This window comes from Apus apus, chromosome 4, assembly GCF_020740795.1.
Source record: "Apus apus isolate bApuApu2 chromosome 4, bApuApu2.pri.cur, whole genome shotgun sequence".
Lineage (NCBI taxonomy): Eukaryota > Metazoa > Chordata > Aves > Apodiformes > Apodidae > Apus > Apus apus.
Window position 1 is genome coordinate 48,697,213 of NC_067285.1, and position 25,167 is coordinate 48,722,379.

At 38.7% G+C, this 25,167-nt stretch overlaps 1 protein-coding gene across 1 annotated transcript in view; it reads right to left on the bottom strand.

Moving 5' to 3' along the window:
* Positions 1-640: 640 nt before the first annotated feature.
* Positions 641-25,167, bottom strand: part of ANKRD50 (ankyrin repeat domain containing 50) — a 42,922-nt gene continuing 18,395 nt past the window's right edge. Inside the window, exons 3-5 of the mRNA XM_051618630.1 lie at positions 17,855-18,084; positions 6,181-9,728; positions 641-3,660 (exon numbers count right to left, since the gene is read on the bottom strand). Coding sequence (XP_051474590.1) covers positions 6,184-9,728; positions 17,855-18,084 — 3,775 coding nt within the window. The 3' untranslated portion in view covers positions 641-3,660; positions 6,181-6,183. The remainder of the gene's footprint in view (positions 3,661-6,180; positions 9,729-17,854; positions 18,085-25,167) is intronic.

Sequence of the window (25,167 nt, forward strand, 5' to 3'; positions counted from 1 at the left end):
ACATGATCGTATATATTCCCTAGAGTAAGAGATTAAAAACAGTTGTTGAATAATTTTATTTAAATATTATTACAGTGATTATCTGACGAAAATGTGTCTCCAGAATGTTGTATGACTTACGCAAAGATTACTTCAGCGAAAATGATTCTGTGTCTAAATGAAAAATAGCCACTGAACTAATGCATCTCACACTTTGTTATTTCAGACATAAAGAACTTAACAAAAGAAGGTCAATAATTATTGTGAGAAACCACAGAAATGTACAGAGAACAAGTCAACGGTTACCGACAATTTTGTTTGTGACTCTCCTGATCTTAGGTATCACTGGACCCATGAGCACCAGCAGCTAGAAGCAGTGTGAAGCAGAATACGGGCAGGTAGACCTGAACCATCATCTGCAGAAGGCAGAATTTTCTCCTGCAGATGCTCAGGGTTGACTCAAATTAACATGAAAAAGGTGAGCTGAGTGATAAGCAGGGTCATAGGAATTCATGTTGGGGTCCGAGTTTTGCTAGACTGTCTACTGGACACACACATTGTGTTTCACCAAGTACTACACCAATGTTAATCAAGTTTAATAACCTTTTCCTGGAATGTTCCAGGAAATGAGGTAGTAAAATTAAAACAGTTAGATGTCTGCTGAAAAGCAAATATATTTATTATGCACTTTCATATACACAGGGATTTTCGCTTAATATTATACAAGGAATAAAATAAAAATTTTACAATGTGAAATTCATTCAATGTACATTAAAGGCTATTTACAACCCACTGCAGGAAAAACAGTCTATCTGCAAACCAAGTTAACTGAGGAGTTGAGATGAGGAATATTAAGCATAACAGACATTTGCATAGCAGAGTAACTGTTGAGGGAAAATACCTTTTTCATTTTTAAATAAATGGTAATGTTTTCAATACTGATCACAGAGAAGACGAAAATGCATCAATTGTGCCTCTGTGTCTCTTAATGCAATTCTCTTCTGAAGTTTTTCCACATGCATACAGTATTGATATCCGCGTCCACAAAACAGTCTTCTTCCCTAGCTCTCCCATCAAGAATTTTAGACGTCTTGTGGAGATGACTTCGGAAGGAACAATGAGATGGGATGAAGAGAAACAGGATTTGTGTTTTATTCTGGGTTTTGAGGTTGTGAGAACTGCTACATCACCAGCAGAAACCATGCTTAGCCACAGCTCTGCAACTCCACTCACCTCCACTGGATTGTACAGATGTGAAAGAGCAGAGCTCAACAGAGTGAACAACGGGGGAACAGCAACTTCTCTTTGTACAGAAAACCCTCACAAATGCTGACAGTAAAAATGACACGCAACAGCAACGGGGAATTACACAGACATTCTGAGAAAGTAGATGTTTTCAAGCAAGTCATGCTCTGTTCCAAAGTGATACTCAAAATCTCTAAGAACTGTCATCCTGAAAACATTTTCAACAGGTCTACCTTAGGTTGATTTGGATATGAGGTATCCCCAGCAACTGTTTCAAATGTAAATATTACTCACACAAAACCCATCAGGCTATCTATAAGTTGTGGCCCCTTGTGAAACTGGCCATATTTTTACGTCCTCTGTCCACAAGGTGCAATTAATAACAACACAATAAAATTAAATAAATATAACCCCAGTGACAGTCAAGGTCAGTAGAAAAATGTCGGCATTCAGGGATCCCTTTCTACGGAACAAAACATACATCTAAGAACTAAGAAAAGTTGTATTCTTGCACAGTATTGCAAACTTACTGTACTTGAGGTTCAGAACGAGTTTGCTGAGAACATTTTGGTACTCTCTTTTTACTGAGCCACTAACCCTCTTAAGGCCATTCTGCCAGACTCCTGTTATGTTTATTTTATAATTGTCCCACAGGGACAAGAAATTCAATATATGAAACATTCAGAGTAATCAATATTGCTGTGTGTCAACTTCTAACATCTACTTTTACTATATGCTGAATGCCTGACTACAAAAGATTCTTTTTACATTTAGTAAGAAGCAAATAAGAATGGAGGTGCAAGACATTAAAAAAAAAAAGTTCTGATGATTGTTAACAATAATAACGAGACACTGAGCCCTTTAGTGCCTCATAATATGCACTACATATACATCCAGGGGCCATTCATCAAAATTTAAGGATAGCCATACATCTAATTAATCCTCTATGAAAATAACCTCAGCTTTCTATCATCTTCTTTGTGGAATGATCAGAATTAGTGTTTGAAAAAGATGAATCCCAAGCCTTTAGAAGAAATACTCACATACAAAAATAGGCTTATTTTCTAAAGAGCAAGGCTGTGTAATGGTGAATAGCAGAATATAGCTTGCATTTCTAGGAGAAAATAACCCACTTGTTTCATTTTATCACTCACAGAGCTGTGCAAGTGAGATGTGCACATTCAAAGGAAAAATTCATACTGTTCACTTTCATAACAATAGCCTTGATTTTGCTCTCTTTCATATAAGTACGATTCTTCTGGTGTAAGAATGGGGAACCAGCTTTCCATTATTCCTAGACAGACTATCCAGGCTGCTGATTAACCATGCTCCAAGTACAGAGACACTCACATCGGCTCTACCTAATCCATCAGAAGCAGTAACCACATTCATACAAGTTTGTGCTTTAACGAGTTATTGTCTCGGGACAGGGCTAACTCAGGAATCTCTGTACTCCCCAGACAAGAATATAACTAACCGTTTGCTTTCCACTGTGCTCTCACCATATATTCTCTCAGCTTCATCAACAAAGCATCTGTATTTTCCATGGTTTGTTTTACTGCCATTCTCAATACAGTACTTTAACTTGGAAAAAAGAAAGAGCTGTTTCTAACGTATAAAGAAATACATAAAAGCAGGATCAGACCTTTTACCTTAGCACCTAAAGCATACCCATATTCAGTTACCTCATTACCATAACAGTAACGGAGGCTATTTAAGATCAGGTGTCCAAGACTACATTTGCTTATTGCTTTCAGTGGTCACAGTCTGCCATCCAGATTTGGTGCTGCAGTACCAGATTTTTTGGGATAAAAATCCCAAAGATACTGCAGATGGTTGCAGTCCGACTCCTTTGTTACCACTGAACAGCTTTTACACAGACAACACAAAAGTACAGTATTTATAAAATACTGTTCCAAGACTGGTATTTCTGGAGAGAACTTTTTGAAGTACACAGGGAAGTGACCATACATTACAACAATGTAAATGTGACAAACTGCTTGCTTATTTTCTTTAGCCACAGGAAAATAAACACAAAAAGCGCTGCCTTTCCATACACAGTTCACTGTGGCACATGCACCTCTACCAAGCTTTCTGGAATAGGAAATCAGAATTTCTTGTTCTTACCATTTTCAGATGTTGTCAGGGAAATACAGCATATTATCTTTCTGCAATTTAAAAAAAAAGAAAAAAAAAGTGCTCATTCTGTGTATTAAATACGAAGTACACAAAATTCATTTTTTGAAGCATGGAGGGTTATACTGAGAAGGCAGCCTGAAAATGTAGGCACATTACAGTAATTAAGGTAACTGTACTGTAGGAACCACATTCTTGAATTTCTAGGTGGACTCAACAAGCATTGTATGCTTTCATCCCAGCCAGCTGACCAGTCCTCCGGAGCAGAAGCGCTTCTGTTCATCACATCGTGGGATTGGCCTGAAAGCACCAAACAGAAACACTAAGTTTTGAAATGCTCCATTATATGAACAGTGCTGTCCGAGAGAGCAAACTCATTTCTAATTAAAAGCACACAACATACCGAGGACTAAAAGTATTTCCTGCCTAACTCAAATCCCATGATTGATTCCCTGTGCTCTCTATCATCCAAAGCAGCTACAAGGCCCCCACAGCAGGAGAGCTTCCCGAATTGAGCTCGGAAGCAGCAGCCAGGGAAGGGAAGCTGCTCCTCCGGTGCTCCAGTAGAGTGTTTCTGATGGGATTCTCCACAGGTGACTAATCTATTCCCTGGTCAGGGAAATCACTCTTTTTGTGCTTGAGACTTGGCAAAAGAGGAGGTAAATTATAGCCTGCACCAAGCAACTCAGAATCCACACTAAATTGTTTTAAACTTCCACATTTAAAATGAAGCTATGAAAAACTGTTAGAGAAAAAGCAAAAGGAACTATGTAGTCACTCATCACTTCACAGGCTTAGCCACTTGCCTAAACAAGTACTTCACAGAGAAATCCTCTGACTTCTCAATAAAGCACTATTTGTTCCAGATAAAGCAAAGCCCAATTCGGGTTTCAAAATTGTATGTGAGACGCTCAATTTTTTTTACATGTTTTGTTTATATTTTAAAATCAATAAAGATTGAAAACTCCTAAAAATTAGTCTTTTGATGACAGGTCAGGCCAAATCAGTACCTCCTATGTCAGAACCACACAATTTATTTCCAATAAAGTGTAACACAAAAGCAAGTACTGAATATTAGGTGCTTGTACAGAAGAGTTAAGAAATAAAAATTCTTAACTATACGTTTTAATATGTTTTATGGAAGCAGGAAAAAATTACAAATAAATTTAAATCCTGTTTGGACACAATGTAGAACTGTGGGAATCTAAAGTCCTTTTGACTTTCAGGAAAACTTAGGGTCCGTTCTCTTTCACCTGCTTATTTCTCTCTATGTCTGCTCCTGCTGCCCCTGTGTTTCACTTTCGCTGCCCCACAGCTCACCTGACCCTTTGCTAATGTTTGGATTTTACAGATGTGCAGGCTCTAGTATTTAGCTTTTTGAAACACTGTATTGTTTTAAATGTTTTAACTGAACCCCAATGCCAACCCCAAGGAAACATCTTGAAATCTTGCAAAATATTGTAACGCTCTGCAATTCACAAGAGACCTCAGCTACATCTAGAGAGATGTGTTCCATTAAAGTGAAATCCATTTCCAGGATATGTTGGGAAAAACTCTTGTGTGTTTTTGACAGCTGAAAACCTCCCATTTCTGGATTCAGCACCACCTGATTGTCCTGGAAAGCTGCAGTCTCTGATGACTTGCAGCAGAACCAAGTCAGCAAGCAAGAACATTCTTGTTCTAAAGAGCAGCAGTCTGATCTGTCAAAAATGCAGCATTTACACAAACAAAAACCACGCTTTCAAAAATAATCAAATAAAAGATGCGCATACATTTCATAAAGATGCTGCTCCTTTGAAATTCAAATAGAAAGTCTATTAATTATTAACATATTCCCAATACCCTTAAAAAGATGCAGCTCATCAGGAAGAGGGAAAAATATATTTCTAGTTCAGCTGATTTGCAGACAGTCCAGGTCTGAAAAAGCTACAAAAAATTTCTTTGTCAGCTTAAAATTCAGTATAAGAGAGAAATTGAGAAATCTAAATGAACTCCACTGATTAAGAACTACAGATTGGTCAGAAAATTGGTGTAAGATTCTAATCTTGCTCTGAGGAATGCCATCTCTTTTATAGCAGGGTTACTTTCACAGTAACAGAAATATAAAGTTTTACTTTAATATTTTAACTTCTTAATTTGTAGATAATTATGCTACTGAGATTTCACATTTAAGATCCAAATTCACAAAAGTTGTTGTCTGTAAGAAGCCTCATCAGAAGCTCCCTGAAAAGCTTTTCTGTAAATAATGAAATGATTACTGTATCTGAAAATATCACATATTAAAATTCCCAGCTGTCCTTACGCTTGAAAATTCCAAATCAATGCCACATGAAACTTGCTGTTTTATTCAGTCATATCAAAGACAGCAGGGTAGGATTTGAACAATCAGAATTCAACAGAAAATATGATGGTGATCCAATTGGAAGGGACCTCTGAAATCATCTACTCCAAACCCCTAGTAGCTGGATCACCTAGAGTAGCTCACACAGGAACATGTCCAGACAGGTTTTAATGTCTCCAGCAAAGGAGACTCCACAACCTCCCTGGGCAGCCTGTTCCAGTGGTCTGCCACCCTCACAGTGAAGAAGTCCTGATGTACAGGTTGAACCCCTTGTGTTCCAGTTTGTGACCATTCCTCTACAGCTGATGCTTTTTACACAGCAGCAAAACAAGTACTTGCCAGATTAAGATTTTAATATTTACAGATTTCATTAAGAAAGCAATTATGGTGATAAACAACAATGAAAAGTAATTTTAGTGTTTAAAAAATGCACATGATGAAATGCACACATTTACTTCCTTTGGGACTAGAGAAATTACCTTTTATAATGGTGTTTCCTTCTTGTAGTTGAAGCTTGGGTCGCTACCTTCAATCTGCAGTTTTAAGGCTTGCTTAAGGCTGAGTTCTGTCTCGGCGGGAGGATAACCTTCCAGTACTTCCTGATGCCCTCTATCCTGCACTGTTCGTGGGACAGAAACCCTACCGAGAAAAACCTGATTGCTCTGAAGATGGTAATTTGGATTTGTCATGATTCCATTTCTCTTCTTCTGTTCTCCGCTCTGTTGATGAATCAGGAATTGCTGCTGAGATCGACCAACTTCTTGTTGAGCTGGTGGGACCAAAATTTTGCATTGTGTCTCTACTGGCATTGATTTGAGTGGCACACTTGTCCCAGATTTGGCAATAGGTACTCGTTTATCAAACTGAGTCATTTCATACTCTAGGACTTTTGGTTGGGAGGAACTACTTTGTTTTATTTTTTTCCCAGCTGACCCAGACTTGCTGGAGTTGTCCGTTTTCCCCCCTTTGTTAGCTTTAGTTGATTTCAAACTAGGTTTTACCTGGCTCCATTCAAATTCACTACTTGGTGAATTATGGTTTTGACTTAGGGAATGGGTTGTGGAAGAAGGAGAAACAATAGACTGCCTGCTTCTGCTGCGTGGCAGGGAATGCTGCTGTATTTGCTCTGTGAAGGACAGGCTGTGGAAACTATCGATAGGCACTGTCTGAGCAGTCGCGGTCGACGATGTGGTGCGGAGAGAAGAGTTTTTGGAACTTTTCAGGGAATTATTTGATAAAGATGACTTCTGACGGTCAACTGTGGAATCGGGTGACTCTGAAGGAGAGCTGAAGGCATGAGCAGGTCCATTAGATAAGCCACGCATACTAGGCTGCATATCTCCACCAGTACTCCCTGAACTATTGGACTTCATGGTTAAGGACTGCATTTTAGAAGAGACTGACTGTAAGGGTTTTTGCTCCATTGTGTGGACCGGAGACGGAGTACAACCATTCAGAGTAGATGCACCATATTTTTCCAGTAATTTAATAATCTGAGAGTGTCCATTTTTAGCTGCAACACGCATAGCAGTGCGCCCAAACTGGTCTGCATGATTTGGATCAGCACCATGCTCCAGTAGTATCTGGACAACATCAATATGCCCTTCTTGGGCTGCAATGCAGAGTCCAGTAGCACCTTGATTACATGTATGATCAACAAGAGCTCCATGCTCAATGAGAAGCTGCACTACCTTCACATGACCTTGCCATGCAGCAGACTGCAAAGCAGATCTCTTCTCATTATCTGCAGCATTCACATCAGCATGGTACGTTATCAGCACCTGTACCATCTCCAAATGGCCCTGCCAGCAGGAAACATGGAGTGCTGTTCTTCCTTCAGCATCACTTGCCTCGACGTTTGCACCATTTTCTAAAAAATACTCAGCCATTGTAAGCTGGTTTTCTAATGCTAAGATATAAAGTGTTGGACGGCCATCAGCATCTTTGTAGTTTACATCTGCTCCATGGCTGAGCAGCAGTTCAACTATATCTCTGTGACCTTCTAATGCAGCAACCCGGAGAGCATTTCTCCCATCATAGCCTCTATGATCAATGTTGGATTTATTTTCCAACAATATCTGCACACAATCATAGTGACCTTCTTGTGCAGCTAATATGAAAGGTATACGGCCATCATTATCAATTTCATTTGTTCTAGCACCTTGTTCTATAAGAGCTTCACATATCAACCTGTGACCTTCAAAAGCTGCCATGTGCAAAGGTGTCCAGCCCGCATCATCTCTATGGTTTTCATCCAGCCCCCTGTCCAGCAGAGTCCGTACTACTTCAACATTGCCTTGTGCAGAGGCAATGCTCAGAACTGTCCTCCCTTCGCTATCAATGCTATCAACAGCTGCACCCCAAAATAAAAGGGTATTCACAACTGAAGCATGGCCCATGGAGGCTGCTGCCAGAAGTGGTGTACGACCATTGTTGTCTGTGTGATCAACATCAGCTCCTCCTTCTAAAAGGAGATCAACAACATCTACATGTCCTTCATAAGCAGCTACCAGCAGTGGAGTCATGCCATCTTTATCGCAATGGTCAACTTCAGCACCACGGTCAATCAGAAGACTAACCACTGAGGCATGTCCCTTACTGGCTGGTACACAAAGTGCAGCAACAGACAGCGCAGTCCTTCCATCCACATCCTCATGGTTTACCTCTGCACCATGGTCCAGCAGGTGCTCCACAATTTCTTTATGTCCCATGTATGCGGCTGCAATCAAAGCTGTTCTGCCCTCATTATCGGCTTTGTTAACTTCAGCACCATGTTGAAGCAGATTCAGCACGATATCTTCATGTCCCCCCCAAGCTGCTGCTCTCAGCGCTGTTCGACTGTCAGCATCTGCACAGTCCACTTTGACTCCAGCATAAAGGAGGGCAGAAACCACCTCAGTGTGCCCGCCCCAGGCTGCAGAGCGCAGTGCCGTCCAGCCATCATGATCAGTGTGGTTAACGTTAGCCCCACACCCGATCAAGCAATTGACAACCTTGGTGTGTCCCTGCCGAGCAGCTAAGGTAAGTGCTGTTTGCCCGTGAGCATCTTCTATCTCTAAATCTGCTCCCCTTGAAACCAGCAAGTTAACGACATCGAGGTTGCCGCTGTACGCCGCGTTGGCCAAGAGCGTTCTCCCGTTGGAATCGCACTGGTTTACTGACGCTCCGTTGTCCAACAAGGTGCGAATGGAATCCTCCCTCTCCAGAGCCTGCCGAACAATGCAAGACGTGCGGTCATCTTCACTGTTGACATGAGCACCAGCTTTTATCAGCAGCTGTAATACTTCTTGTTCTTTAGGGATTAAGGTGGACAGGGAGTCTTTGACAGGTGTGCCATTCCATATCATCCACAAAGCCAGCTCTGAAGTCTCTAACTGTAAATTTGAATTAATGAGATGTAACGCAAACTCTTGAGCTTCTAATGGTGTTAAATCCTTTGCTCGGCAAGTGTAACTCATCGCCAGCATTCTGTGTCCCTCTGCTGCATTACACAAGTATTTCTGCGTACAGTGCTTCACGTCTAGCAACCATTCTGCAAAACTGTAATGAAACAAGATTTTTGTATTTCCAAGTCCATCAACAAGGACTTTTGACAGGACATCCAACTTGCGTTGAAAGTCTTCCATTGTCAGCGTCATATTTTTGGTCCACACTGCATGATACAATTCCGTGGTGGTTAGTGGCCTGCAGGCTGCAAGAATTACATTAAGAATAGGCTGGACCTTTGCAAATTGTTTTCTCACAAAAAGTCTCTGACAGAGCCAAAGGTAGAGGCCATTTAAGGTTCCTGGAATATCTCGGATCTCTCGTAACATAATAAAATTCTCCACAACTCCATCTAGGACACGTTCCAGATACAGAAAGCAACCGCTGCTTTTGATGTGAAGCTGATTCAGCATTTCTGCAGTTTCTTTTGTGAGATGTTGTCTCAGTGCTTCTTCCTGATCTAAACGATGCAGAATATACTGCTGCACATCTTTCACAATATAAGCCTTCCGCAGATCATCCAGACTTATTTTTCGAAAACCTATTGAAAAGGAAGAAAGTTATTATTTCTGATCCAGTTTCACTTAATGTTAAAAATAACACATCAGACACATTTCTGGGTGGGAACACCCACTAGAATATATTTTGTGTGTGCACACAGTGAATGTAAATTAATAATATCAGCAGAGATAGTAGACACATTCTTATAATCATCTACTTTAAGAAGAAACACATGCTGCTAACGAAGGCTATTTTTAGAAGGTGTGGTTTGTCTACCTTGGACGATACTGAACACCTAAGCAAAACCACCAGAATTGCAACCAAAATAAGATTATTACATATTATTATATTATTAAAGGAATAATCCCTTCTCCAATGTGGTTAACACTGGAATTCCAAATAATTTTCAGCTATTTAGATTAAGACAGCTATTATATTAGTATTATAGTATTATATTAGTATAATTATAGAAGAGGTTATTCACATCTGGTGCATATGCATGATGAAACATGAATAAATCACTTTCACCTGATCACCTTCCTTTCTTTCAAAAGCTTTCATGATATAGGAGAGACTCAAAAATAGTTTTAAATATCTTCACACCTCTGTGCACTAAAAAAAACCAAACCTGTTTATTTCAAGGAAGGATCAAGTTTTAGATAAGCACCTCAGTTCTTCGCTAGGTGACTCACTGTATAAGGAAACAGGTTTTCTCATTGTCATGTGATCTCTTAGGTTTTTCCAACCACTTTACTTTTCAGAGGAAAAAGGGAAATTATTTCATACACATATACTGCATTCATCTCCTCCCTACCCATGTACACTCCCTGCCCAAAGCAAAGAATGCATTCTTAGCAGCACAGGAGTAGTCGTCCCCAGGGCCACCTCAGTGGCCACAAGGCACTCGAGAATGACAAGGAATTAAGGTACAGCTGTATGGACTACCTGGCAACACGTTCAGTGCATTTTTGGCTCCATATCCATAGAACAAATAATTCTAAGTGAGACTCTGAAGGACGTTATTTTCAAATCTATGTTTTTACTGTATTTAAACATTCTGTCGATCAAACTGCTTAGTCTGTGAGCTTGGTCTGACTGAAAATTCAGCCTGATAACAGAGCTGTGTTTTATGTTCCCAAGTGTCTTCAGCACAGGTTCTGAATGTCATATTAAGCTCACTCTGTTAATTGTTTAGTCTACATCAGCATTGTACAAACACCAGGGATTAGAACTGAGAGGCAAACTATGGTGGTATTAATAAGAGAGGCAGAAATATTTTAGTAATGATGGTAGCATTACAAATCTAACAGCACTAAATCAACAGAATACCCAGAACAAAATCATGCTTCTTCTCAAAATAATACCATTAGATAAGACACTTTTGCACAGTCACTTCTGAGGCTAAGACTACCCTAATAAGACTGTCTACTTAAAATATTTTTGAATGAGAAGGCCAGGAAGCAGGAAACAATTACTTTGGGGGATCTTTCTCTATGCCAGAGGCCTTTATTTATTTTTTTTTCTTCTCTCAAAACACAGAGCCATCTTTGTCCACCAATATTTGTTACAGCTTCCATGTCCTAACCTGACCTGCAGAATGGCAAAATTCACTGATTTACGATGCATTTTATTAAAATATTCTGTATGTAATTTTGTAAAGCCCATAATTCATCTATTAAGCCAAGTAAAGAAGTTCACTGAGTAAGGACAGCCAGTGCCTGGTGACTCTGGATATCCCAAGCTGCCACCTCAAGTCACAGGCTGTTTCTAGGTTATGGTCCTTCAGAAGATACAGAAGTGAAGACAGCAGCATTAAGAACAGGGTGTTGCTTGGTGCACACATTCACAGCTGTACGCATACCATCAGGCACCAGTGTCCCTTTGGTTGTCTCATGTGCAGGGAAGAGCTCTGTTTTGCTCAATTCACAGCACATGCAACCACTGCATCCACTCACCTTCTAGGTTCTTTGGACTTCTCTGCTTCTCCTAGTACAGATTTGTACCTGTCTCTTGGCTGAACGAGAAGAGGTACAGAGCTCTACAAACTCCTCCTCAATGTGTTCAGTCATAAGCAACTGTACTCAAAACATCTCCATCTCTCACATTAACCCCAAGCCCATGTCCTTCCTGTCTATATCCATCTGCACACTTAACTTACTTTTACTCTTCAGTTACTCAAATGTTTTCCAGTTGTTACAGTAGTTGATTTCATTTCCCCTCAGCAAGAAAACCCCTGACTTGACTCACATGTCAGCAATCCTGAGATCTGAGCTAATGGTTGATGCTGAATGACTAATGGCTACATCTTCCTTTACTCCCAGCTTTCCTGCAGAGTGGGAACTCCAAGTGCTTCAGTCCCTGTACATCTGCTTCAAAAGCAGAAGACACTGTTTATCTTGCAGTGCTCTTTGAACACTGATTTGTATTTTGGTTCCGAAAAGGGGTCAGAATATGAACAAAATAATTTTGGAAGTGATAAAAAAGCCTCCAAAAAAAGTAAAAAACAAAGGGTTTGTAGTGTCTTGTTTTTCTCCCCTTTAAGTGAGGCTGTACCATTATTTTCTTCCATATTTGGGTTAAAAATATTGCCCTACTCTGTACTTACCTGAGACATACCACATGTCTAAGCATTTCAGCCAAGCAAATAAAATTTCAGACGACTTCAGAATGAATGCTCCAGAAGTCAGTAATTTAAACTGGATGTTCATGGAAGCTAAAAGCTGCTTCTCCTCTTTTGCAGTATTTCCAAATATTGTTAATGAGATCCTGTATAACATATCTGCAGACATGTCTGTATAGCAGGAAGCACCCTGCACTCATGCAGAGCTTCACGCATCCCAGGAATGGTATGTTCTACAAGGGCTAAGGTTAGCAAATTGCCATTGTAACAGACTTTTGGACAGAGAAGAGGTTGTTAATTTCAACCACTGCAGCATGCCATACCATAATAAGCAAATATTTTTTAAAAAGCCTTATAGATAGGATTATTTTTCTTTTAAATCTCAAATTCTTGTTGCTAGCTTGAAGGAAGAAAGCAAAACCGTGGGGTTTTTTCCCAACCTTCATCTAAATGAGGTCATTATACATTTCTAAACAAAGATCCTGCAAACTAGCTTTTCAACCCTTCCAGATACAATAAGTCACTTTCATGGACAAGAAGCACCAAAATGCTAAGAGAGAGCTCATTTTGTTCCAGATGCATTCCCATGAACTACTTAAACTCAGCAAAACAGGAGTGCAGTAGACAGAACTTGCAGTCTCAGGACCCTCATTTTTGCATTGTTAAAATTTTTCTTACAACACATCACTTTCAACACAAAGGCAGCTCCAATACAGGTTTTCCTGATTTATTAAATTCCTGGCAGTTCTGTAAACAAATCGGTTCCAAATGTATTTCTTGGCAAGATCTAGGATCGTTCAAATGAAAAAAAAAAAACTTTACTATATAAATACTTTTTGTGTATGTCAACCTTTTCAAACTTTAATAATAAAAAAATAAGCTATTAACTAGCAGGTTCCAGTAAATACTTAAAAGTACCTTTCTACTTTAATATATCTTCATAATTTTTCATATATCTTTAAATATATTTACCAAAGTACATGACAAAAGTTTTAAATGTATTTTATTTCATTTAACTGAACTGTTAATTTTAAAGTAATCTAAACAATTAAAGACATGTAAATGTTTTGGCATTATTAATTTACACTGCTGATCTAAGCATGTATTAAATTAGGTATTTCTATGGCCATTTATGCACACCTGGTCAAAAAGAGTAATGTTTCCAGCAGAGTAATACACAGCTGAAACTCTAGCAGCACTCTTAGCTTTTGGTGCATTTGCAGTATACTCTGCATTACAAATTTCACTGCATCTACCCCAGATGCCAAGAGACAGCGAGGCTGAAATCTGCTGCCCTCACTGGTCCGTGTCATTGCACAGAAGTTTATTTAGCTAGATGTATGGGTAATACTCCACTTAAAACAATTTAGTCTTCCCTCTTTAATTACAAAGCAAAGAAGTTCAAAATTCACACACAGCTTTTTACCAGGAAACACAGAATTTTCTAGTATCATGTGTTCAAAGTGGTATTGAAATGAAAGGAAACTGTAATTAAAAGCTCAGTTTATTTCCCAAGCCTTCTAAATTTTTTTCCAAAGGAAAACCAAACCAAAAGAATACATTTTTTCAAAGCTTTCATATGATATAAGTAAATTTTACAACTATATAAATATATAAAAATTGCATTATATGGTGAAAATTCAACTCCCGTAAAGACTTTAATGTAACATGAATCACCCAAATAAATTCCAGCCTACAATGAAAAATCAGATGACAACTTTGATTCTTCTTTTTTGAAGCAATCTCTCCTGAACTGGTGTCACACCATTTATAGTCTGGTATGGCAGCTAATGAGAAAAGACTCAGTTCCAAAACAGGCAACTGATTTTATCTAGGGATTCAGCAATACCTGAGTACCTTCAAGCACTAAACAGTACTGGGTGCAGAAAAGTTGCATTGTGAGTTTTACTACATTTCGGTAAAGTTTTCACATTTTTGCTAATTTATTAATTTTAGTAAAGGCTTGAAGAAAAACAGCCCTCCACATCTATTCAGAACAGAACCAGCAAAGAGTAGAAATATGAGAAAGTGTTGCCCTCCCAAGATTTCTAATCCAGAATAAGTTTGGATAAATATCAGCTCTTAACAGTGTCTGGCTGTCTGAAACTGAATGACAGATAAAAGAGGAATGACAAATGACAGATTGCCTGCTTTTCCCTATGGATAAGTGGGTGAATGGAGCTTAAGCTGCCTCTGAGGCTAAAGTGAACCATTTCACATCCACTTTTGATGCTTTTTATTGTAGCTTCCAGTATCTTTCCAGTATCTACGTTCAGCTTTATGGAAACTACAGTTAAGGTGCAACATCTACATGGGTTGTACCATACTGAGAATGAATTCTTTGGATTAAGAAAGTCCATGTTTAATTGAGGGGTATGAGCAAACCAGAAGCCACAGATGTGTGTATAGCAAAAAAGAAAATACGTAAATGCCTATTTAAAAAAGCCTCTTTTAAACCAATAAATACAGCATTTGTGCATATGCACTTTTGTCAATTTACCTTTATGCTGTTAATGAGAAAGTATCTGCTCTTCAGTCAAACTATCTAAATAAAACTGCCTAATTTTAAAATGTCTAAAGTTTTTAAACTATGGGTCTTCAACATGATGGGTCTTTAAACAAGAAATTTAGTTTTGTAAGAACAACTGCTTCCAAGATCTAGCATAATTTTATAACAACTATTTTTATTAGCTAATTAGCTGAAGAATTAAAAATACAAATTGTATGTTAGAGGGCTTTTTCAGTTATTGAGAAATACAATAATTTTTTTCTAACATTACAATACAAAGATTATTAAGACTGTGTTTACTCTAGCTGCTTGACTGTCCCTACTTGTAGTCACATGACAGCAAACGATGATATGGGAGATAATGTGGATAATTATGGGCACAAGACAGCAAGTAGTTAAATTTAGGGAAAAAAGTCCAGAAGAAAAGCAAACAGGCATGATGTGGCAGTTGATGACAGAGCACATGCAAGAGAAAGCAGGACACACATTATCTGCTCCCCTCCTTTTTTACTCAGCTGGCTGGTTTTTGCTCACTGTGGAGGGTGACCACAGACTCATGCAGGCATCAGTTTATATTTGGGTCATGTTTTTGAGGTTGTCTCCACAGCCACAAAAGGAAAAAACCTTTTTTATATATTATTTTTCTTTTATTTTTAATTAATGAAAGCTGAGAATCTGAGTAAGAGGAAAAATCTGTCGCATGCTGTGCTACTACAGAATGTGGGAAGACAGAAGGGCCCAGAACACAAACTGCATCAGATTCTATTCCACTTTTAGAAAGAAGTTACAAAAAAAGTGAAGGAACAAAGAAGACCAGAATAAACACCCCCTCCTCCTTTCCTGATTCTTAAAGCATTAGGGATGATGTACTCTTCCCTGGCAGTGGCAAGATGACAGTAAATGAGAAACCCTTGACTCCTCCTTCCATGTCATCACTATTTTTGGCTAGGAAAATGCTTGCAGAATTCTCATCTGTGCTGGACACCCAAAAAAGAGCACCCTGAGGACCACACCACTGCTTCCAGTCACTGATGACACTTTCTGATAAGCAAGTTTAGATCTCATTTCAGCAGATTTGTGGAGGCATTTTTTACTGCATAAAAATGTCAAGTGTAAAATATACTGATTGTAGACATACTAATACTAGTTAGGATCTATTTCATACTGTACTCTAAAATTTTTAGCAGAAAAAACTACAGACGAGACCCAGATTCCTAAAATAAACCTAGAAGGATTCCAATCTATCTTACTAAGTTACACTGAAACTGGTTCTTTTTTTGTTCCAAATTAAAGAAACACATCTGAAGAAAATGTACAGTGATTGTAGTACCATTAAAGTTGCAATGTTTATTTGCTGAGAAACTGGAAATAATAGCAACTCAGTACAACGGTGTCCCAGAGTCCAGTGCACATTATACCCCACTTATTTTTTCACTCAGGAGTGAAAAAACTTCTTGTTGATCTTGAGTTCTGCCTGCCCACCAAATAAAGAGCATTTTAATTTAGCTCAGCTAGAACTAAATATTCAGATATGAAAAAGGAGAAGTTTTTGTCCAGTGTAAGTGTTAATGACAGTTTATCTTTTTCAGGCCAGAACCAGGAAAGACATGACCATTATCTCAAGTTTTACAACACAAAATTGCAATATATCTGAAGTGAAGGGAGGCTCCAGCCATGCTCCTCACACCCTCACTGTATCTTTCACAAACTTGAATATTGGCTGTGAAGAGGAAAATCATCTGACAATATATTAAGTGAGCAACTGTCACAGCGGCTGTAATGTCACAGTTTTCTTTCACAGTGGAAAAAAGCATCATTTTCTCCAAATTGTCAGATTATTTTGGGATTCATTCTCTCTTTGTTGTACGTTTTCCACAGAGAAGATGGGATTATAATATCACAAGCCATCTTCCTTTATGCTATTCATCAAGTCATTCTCTGTGGAAATGAGAAATTAACTCGTTTAAATTAAATTTATTTTAAAGGTATATCCATTAGTTCTGGTGATTTTTCCTGTCAGGAATTCCATCTGGAAACATACTTAGAAGACAACAGCAATTTTTTTAAGGACTAGTCTGAAATACGGTATGATTCAATGGAAATGAAATAAAACTGGTCTGAAGAAAGTTTTGTCTGTTTTTTTGGCAATGACAACATACCTAATCAGCCAAGCTTTGACAAAACCATTCCCATATGAAAGTCCAAAGGAGCCCTGTGAAGCTACCCCAAAGTTTCCTTTAATTCTCACATACTCCCAAATACCAACGTTCGTGTCTGCCACTGATTAATACAGGACTTCGTTCCAAAACGCAATTATCCCATTGACCTTTTGCCACTGTGGAAACGAGCAAGTCTATGCATCCATGTTCCATAATCACATTTTTGTCCTAATTGTTGCCTTAATACACACAGGCTTTATACATAGGCCTGGAATCCAGCCTCGATATTGCCCTTTATTAAATTTCAGAGAACTACCAGAAACAATGCCATTATAGTGAAGAAATATTCTCATGACACAGTAAAGCCTGGATGAAGAAGCTGTAAGGATTTTTTTTTTTTTTACTGTGCAACCTTTGCCAAAAGTATACTCCAAGAATCCACACTGACATTGATGCCCTCTCAAGTTCCACCTTCAAAGCTGACTCTCCACTTCCTGAAATTAAGGGGAGATTTTACTGGGAGATTAAAAAAAATAATCTTTTGAGGTTGAAAGGAATGGGTGTATGCAGCTGACATACATACTTACACATCACCTACACTGTTTCAAAGCTTTTTAAAACTAGTCAAGTAAGAGGAAAACCCAAGTCGGCCACACTCTTTGCAGACATTTTGCAAAGGCATAACTGACCTCTAAAATACTTGGTTGATATAAGGTTTCTGCAGTCCTCAGTAAACAGGAATATGAGGTTTTTTAGAATTTAGAATGGTCACTTTTTAGAACTAAGCATGCAGCAGTCTTTTCAACCATCACCGAGAGTCTTGTAAATACTACCCTGTGACCCTAGTCACAGGCGCACTTCCTACGCTCTGCACTCACCTGTAAACATTTTGGTAACAGCTTTACTCTGCTTGCGGGCAGAACATAGGAGGAGCAGCCAGGGAGGGAAGAACTCAAAGTGGCCAGCTAAAAGTTCTGCTATTGTTCCAGATAAACTTGTAGAAGTCTGTTCACCCTCGGCAACGTTGCAACCCTCATCAACCGAATCTACGAGCAGGAAGAGGCTCTGCTGAGGGGGCTTCATTCCCAGGAGAGGGAGCAGAATGCACCTGCAAGGAACATGCAACAAAATCAGCATTTTAAATACATTTAACAATACACTATCACACAGTCATTCAAGTTGAAGCTATGATCGGATTTAAATGCAAAGGTATTTTTTTAAACAGTCTAAGGAATTTTTTTTAAATAGTCACCACAGAAAATACTGAGGCAGACTGAACTAACAGAAAAAGAGACAGTTTGAACAGTCAGGGATGTAATTCTTGCTCAGGCAATACTAGTTTTTAATGAACTGATAATTTGTAATGATGCTTTAGTAATACATTACTAAAATATAATGTTGTTCAAGGCTCATTAGAAGGCTTGGGAAAATGTTGCTTCACTTAAAAAAAATTGGCTTTTAAGAACTTTAAGAACTTTTTAAGTTTAAGAACTTCATTACTGTTGTTTCTAACAAAGTTGTTATTGCTTCTCAGAAACTACTAGTGAACAGAAGTTGATCATGAAACAAAAACCTAAATAAAAGACACAAAATACCATAATTCAGGGAGTTCAATTCTGAACGAATAACAGTTTTACAAAGAACAGAATTTCTACCATATCTTCATAAATGAAATGCAAATTAATTTACCAGCGGACTGAGGCATTTGGCAGTAAGTTTGATGTATTAGGTTTTATTTATATTGAAGTTGCCAGTTTCCCAAGACTGGAAAAGGACTTTCTTCATCCTCGGGATCTTACCCTCAATACTAACATGTGTTTGTGCAGCTACAAATCTCATATTTATAGGTATTGTTGCCACCCTTAAAGACTCCACTCTGCACTTACATGTATCTTTACCTAGCTACTAGATAATTGTCACGTGCCTATCCAGTACATCCATACTGTGCCACTGTTTTTTGGGAAACTTCATAATTATTTAGGTCCATAAGTTTCCCTGACTAAATTATCTTTAATACACTTGGCAAGTAAACTTTGACTAAAAGATTCAGAAAATAAAATGAGGTAAGAAAAATATGTATCTAAGAGTTTACTGTCTTCTGAAGATCTGTTATTTTGCACATGTCCAGAAGGTATGAATGTCATAAATTTTTTATTTTTTTTTACTCAAGACCATAATAATATTTTTTCATGTGTCTAATTGAATAACTTATCTTCAGAAAATTTTGGTAAACACATTATTACCTGCCAAGCATTTCAATTGGAATATAGGTACATCTTGCCTCTTAACAGAAGAAAGCAACCCACTTCAGAAATTATTCATAAGCATTGTTAGTAGAATGTTCCTTGTTTTCTGACTGAGAAAAATGCAAAATGGAAACAGAGTGATGCACCTTTCATGTACGATAGTAACCGTAGATACCAGAAGACTAGGTGATCACACTTCAGAGAAATACCCAAAAAGGTGTAAAAAAAAGAAGTACAAAATAGTTGAGTTCTGAAAGTATTCAGTATTAAATGGATATTAAATCCCTTACAATTCCCCTTCCTTTTTTTTTTTTCCAGATGCACAAGACAACTGAGAATTCTTTGGCACTTCCACAGCTGGTTACTCTGTCAGAAGATGCCTGAAGTGCAACTAGAATCACTGTTCAGTAAGCAGGGAAGTTAAGCAGCTACCGATTTACAGAACAGGAAATTAAAGTAGCCATAAGGTTAAAATTACTCTTTTAAGTGATGCCAATCCCATAATGAAAGGAGGCAGTTGGAAATGACCACATTTTCCACCCCTTCCTCCACCAGAATGCTGTCTTGCCCCCTCAGCTATTTATGTCAAGGCATTTTCCCTGCAACATTTCTTTTCCTATCAAAACCAATTTACTTTCCACATAGTTCTCTATATAAATTTACTTTTCAGGTACAAATGTTACTATGAGATATAAAGAAATTGTCACTGTATCCTACGTTACAATCTCACTTAAAATCTGTGTGACCCTAAAGAAAAACCTACAAAACATCTGAGGAGCATCTGACAACGTTCTTGTGTCAGGAGTCACCACTTGGGAATACCAACAAGAGAAGCTAACCATCATGTTTGGAAAAGAGTCCCAAATCATCCTGCTTAATTCCTGCAGTAGGGAGCAGTGGGCTGTAGTAGGTCAAATCAAGAGGTTCACCCTGCCTCCAAACAGGGTTGAAAGCCTATGTTTAAGGACTAATGTAAGCACTGGGCAAGCACTAAACCACACTTTCCCAGAACTCTCAAGGACCACAGCAAACAGTGCTTCCAGGGACTTTCTGAATCAGAGGTTCAGTCTTGGCATTTAACGTCCCTTAACTAACCACAATTCCACAGGTTTGTCCAACTCTCCTAGGAATCAACAGCAGCCACAAGATCCCATGCCAAGACCTTCTCCAACTTAGTTACACACTGCATGAAAAAAAAACTTCTTTTTGTAATTTTAAATCCAAAACATCCTTGTTTCATTTCATATCCTTTTCCTTCTACGCTGGAAGGGACAGAGAACAATTTTGCCATATTCACCTTCTCCAGGCCATTTGTAATCTTCTGACTTTGACACAGCCTCCCTTAGCCGTTTCTTTCAAGGCAGAAGATGCCTAGTATATGGATGGTGCTTCATAAAAAGCTGTTCCACAGACCCCTGTGCACTGCTTTTTTCCACTTCACAATACTTGTTATTTCTGAATCTTAACATAACTTAAATTCCACTAGGGAAAACATACCTATGCATACATGCATATATACGTACATGTATATAAGAAATGAGGCACAACGACTTCTCCTAGCTTACAGCAATATTATTAGAAGTGTGGCATTGACAAGACATTGATAAGGATCTCTCTTAAACTTCCCTTAGAAACTGTTTGATAACCTTCTGTTCTTCCTAGACATTTTTTATCTCCTGAGTTCATAGTAGACACCAAGTAATATAATAGTGAAACTTTTCAGAGACAGTAAGAGCTGGGCTCATTTGCCTGAAATCATGTCATGTTTACCTCCATAATGTGACTTGGTATTTCCACTCCCCTAAAATTTCTTGCGTGCATAGGAAAACTACATAAATACAACATGGAATTAACAATGTCTTAAGAGTACTTCCGTAAACGGTGATTCGTCTACAGATCGTTGCAACAGATTGCTTAATTTGCAGAGTGCCTCTCAGAACATAAGTAGATTTTCTTTACCTTCTGAAAGGATAACAGCTTTATTTTCATAACTTTTATATTCAATATAGATACAAAAGTGGTTACCATTGCAGAATATTTCTGAGACGGAAATTGTGATTTAAACCAAAATTAATTAATCAGTAAAACTATAAAATCTCCAGAGAAAACAGCACAATTAGGTATTTAAAATAATGGAATTAATTTTTATGCCAATGTAATGACTTACTTATGGAGAGCAAAGATGTTTTACATGCTCTCTAGGGAAAAAAAAAAAGGAAAAAAAAAAAAAAAGTCCTCAGAACAATGAACCATCCCACAGAATTCTTCAAGATTGCTACTGAGTTGACTGAACCCATGAAAACATGATTTTCCACATATGGAAGATATATATATACAGGCTATGCTGAAGTTCTGCTTATGATTATCCTTGAGATTTTTAAATTGGATCCACAAAAAATACCAAGACACAACAGAACAAAGTAGAAAGATAACAGTGTTGTCTGCAAAGGCTGAAGAGAGTCACAGTAGAATGCAAATACTTGCTAATAAAAAAAAACAGGACAAATACATGTCAAGTAGCAATTAATGCATAGTTCTAGGAGCAAAAGAACTTAAAAATCTTTGTTTCCTATGAATGCACTCCTCATATTTCACTGTCTCTGATGTACAGGAAATTCAGTCAAGTCTCCACTTAAGTTGTTTGTTGCCTGTGACAGTGTGACTGTAGTTTACCCCTAACAGGGCTCCCTTTTCTCTATCCAGCTGCTAAGATTTGCTACCAAAAAACACAAAGCAAGTGTATAAAACTCATCTCTCCTGACCAAGCCAGAAGAAGCAAGGAGGAAATAACAAACAAAGCCCGACAACAAAAAAACACCTCCCCTTCCCACTTAACAGACTTTAAGTGCTGCTACTTTTAGCAAAACAAGAAATACTTCAAATTTCATTGTAGAAATGACTGATTAAGAAATCCACTTTACTACTACTACAGCTGTTATGTTTCTTCTCCTACATCAGTATGACAAACTGCCTTTTGAGCCAACTGCTTGTCACTAGGTTATAGCTTAGCTTTTGTATTTCAGTTACAGCTGCTGATACCAAGCAGCATCCCAGAGGTCTGCATTAGGAATTTACAAACTCTGTTCTCTTCAAAGAAAGTTTGTAAAAAACAGACAGTATCATCCCACACATTGCTTTTTCCTCCTGCTTTGCTGCAAATGCTTCTACACTAGATTGCTTGAGCAAATTTGGCAGCTATTTGTCATGCTCCTAATCTCTGCATATTAAATTAGCTTCTTCCGCACCTCTTTCCTTCCATCATTACTAAGACGTTAACTTTTCCTTCTCATTTTAAACTATTAGACGCTGCCAAACATTTTTATTAAGAGGAAACAAACTCAGTAAACTACAGCTAGGAAGCCAGCTTCAGGATTAATTCTGAAAGTGGGCACACACACACTCTCTCTCACAAATGTGGAATGTGAAACTGATTTTGCACTCACAGATCAAAACCGTAACATTTTCACCAGTGTTACACAGGAAAGCCTAATGTCCTCTTCCAAGCTTCACTGCTACCTTTGCCAAGCCTGTGGTGTAACTGCAAGGAGAGCTGTATGACTCTCCAAACAGCCCAGGGGAGCACACAACACTCTTTGCTACACCAGGGCAACGCTATCCAGCAGGTCATGGATACACCTGCCCACACACACACTGCTTTGGGCTGGCTAGCAAAAAAGGACCCGTATTAGCACACAAGCAGCACATTGTAACGCAGCTAATTTATGCTCATACTTTGCTGTTTTCTACTCCCACTCTGCCTAAGTTTTTCCTCACCTACCAAGAGAAGGGCACTGTGCTGTGTGCTTGTTCTGCTGTGGACCATGTGCCACGTTACCACCCTGCATGTGGCTGGATCCATCTCTCACTGGCAGAGCTGCAAGTTAAAAACCACCACTACAAGACAGGGATGCAAGAAAAGTCAGGCAAATATCCCAAATGGCTTTTAAAACCGGTACCCAGTGCTCCAAGTGATCTTTATTGCTGTCAGGTAAGGCTGCCCTTAGGCTCTACTTCAGCTCTTCTGTCTCCCCCACTCTCTTTTTGGGAATTCTCCAATGTCAGGAAGTTGCAGTCTCCTGCTTGTGTTCACCAGCACCTCTCTGCCGAGATCTCCGCAGAATGTCTTTTTTCCTAAAGAATATTTGCATTTCAAAAAGGAAAGCAATATTCACTGCCAGTGAGACAGTTAATATGCAATATTTACATTTAAGTTAATATTAATGCCACTATTCTGAGTCACCAGAAACAGTAGTGCCAGGAGGCAACCATAAGGATTAACAGAAAATAGCTGCAAACTCTGTGAGGACTGCAATTCCTTGAAATGAAGCAACTCCTTGAAGACTGTAAACATATGCTGGAAAATGTATTCATAACACCTTAGATGATTGGTGATTATTAGCAACATGATGGAGCTGATTAATGCTATCAGCAATTGAGGTTACACTGAGTTTTACCCAATTTTTTTATTTTATTGGCAAAAATTTGCCAATAGAACATCACAAAACATTCACTTCACACGAGAGACAACGCAGTGCTGTCCTCTGCATGAGATCTGAATGTCTCAGAGTTTAGCAGGAAATTGTTCATTTCACAGAATCATAGAATATCTTGGGATGGAAGGGACCTCTAAAGGTCATCTAGCCCAACCGCCCTACAATACGTAGGGGTATCTCACACTAGAATTTCTCAGAGCCCTATCAAGCCTGAACTTGAATGTCCCCAGGATGAGGCCTCCACCACCTCTCTAGGCAACCTGTACCAGAGATCCACCACCCTCATATTAAACTTTTTTCCTCATGTTCAACCTAAATCCAACCTTGTCCTATTGTTACATGCCCTTGTGAACAGCTCTTCCCCAGCCTTCTTACAGGGCCCTTTCAGGTATTTGAAGGTCACTATAAGGTCCCCCCAGAGTCTTCTCTTCTTCAGGCTGAACAACCCAAACTCCCTCAGCCTGTCTTCATAAGAGAGGTGCTTTAACCCTCTGGTCATTTTCATTGCCCTCCTCTGGACACATTCCAACAAGTCCACATCCTTCTCGTGTTGGGGGCTCCAGAGCTGGATGCAGTACTCCAGGTGAGGTCTCACCAGGGCAGAGCAGAGGGGCAGAATCCCCTCTCTTGATCTGCTGGCCACACTTCTTTTGATGCAGCTCAGGATGTGGTTGGTCTTCTGGGCTGCAATTGCACACTGGTGGCTCATGTCCAGCTTTTGATCCATTAGTACCCCCATGTCTTTTTCCACAGGGCTGCTCTCTAGCATGTCTTCTTCACATCTCTGGTTACCCCCAGACATTTGATTGCACATTTGATCTAAAGAATTGCTAGAGATTAAAGTAACAGACAAATATATTTATATATATTGGATGGATATCTTTGTGATGTATAAATTTATATATAAAGAGCTTAACAATACCTACTGTATAATAAAATAGACAATTATTCAAACTCAAGTCTGAATCTTCAGAAAAGCAAACAAGATTCTTCCTTCTTATGGGTGGTTTACAACATGATATATCACAGCAGTTTACCATGTAATTCTTAAGACACTTCCATTTCTGCTGTATCAGAAAATACAGAAATATACAGAGTATACAGAAAATACAGAGTATGTAATGAAACTGTAAATAAGCCTACTATATTTACATAACATTGTAATAATCTTTGTCAGCAATTTAAGCAGTAGTGGGCTTTTGCCTAAAAATCATACACAGAGACCTAGCAAAAATCCTAACCAGTAAGTGAAAAGCTGATGCTGCCCCTGCCAGCTCTAAATCAGGTGTAGCAGAAGCTTCATCTTCCCCAGCCCACTGGTGGGCAACACACAGGCAGGTAGAAGGCAGTTAAGAGCTGGAGATGCTGCATAACAGGAAAAAGGGAAGAAATTGCATTATACAGACACTACAGACGGGAACCCAGGCCGTTGCAGGATACCTATGGACCTAA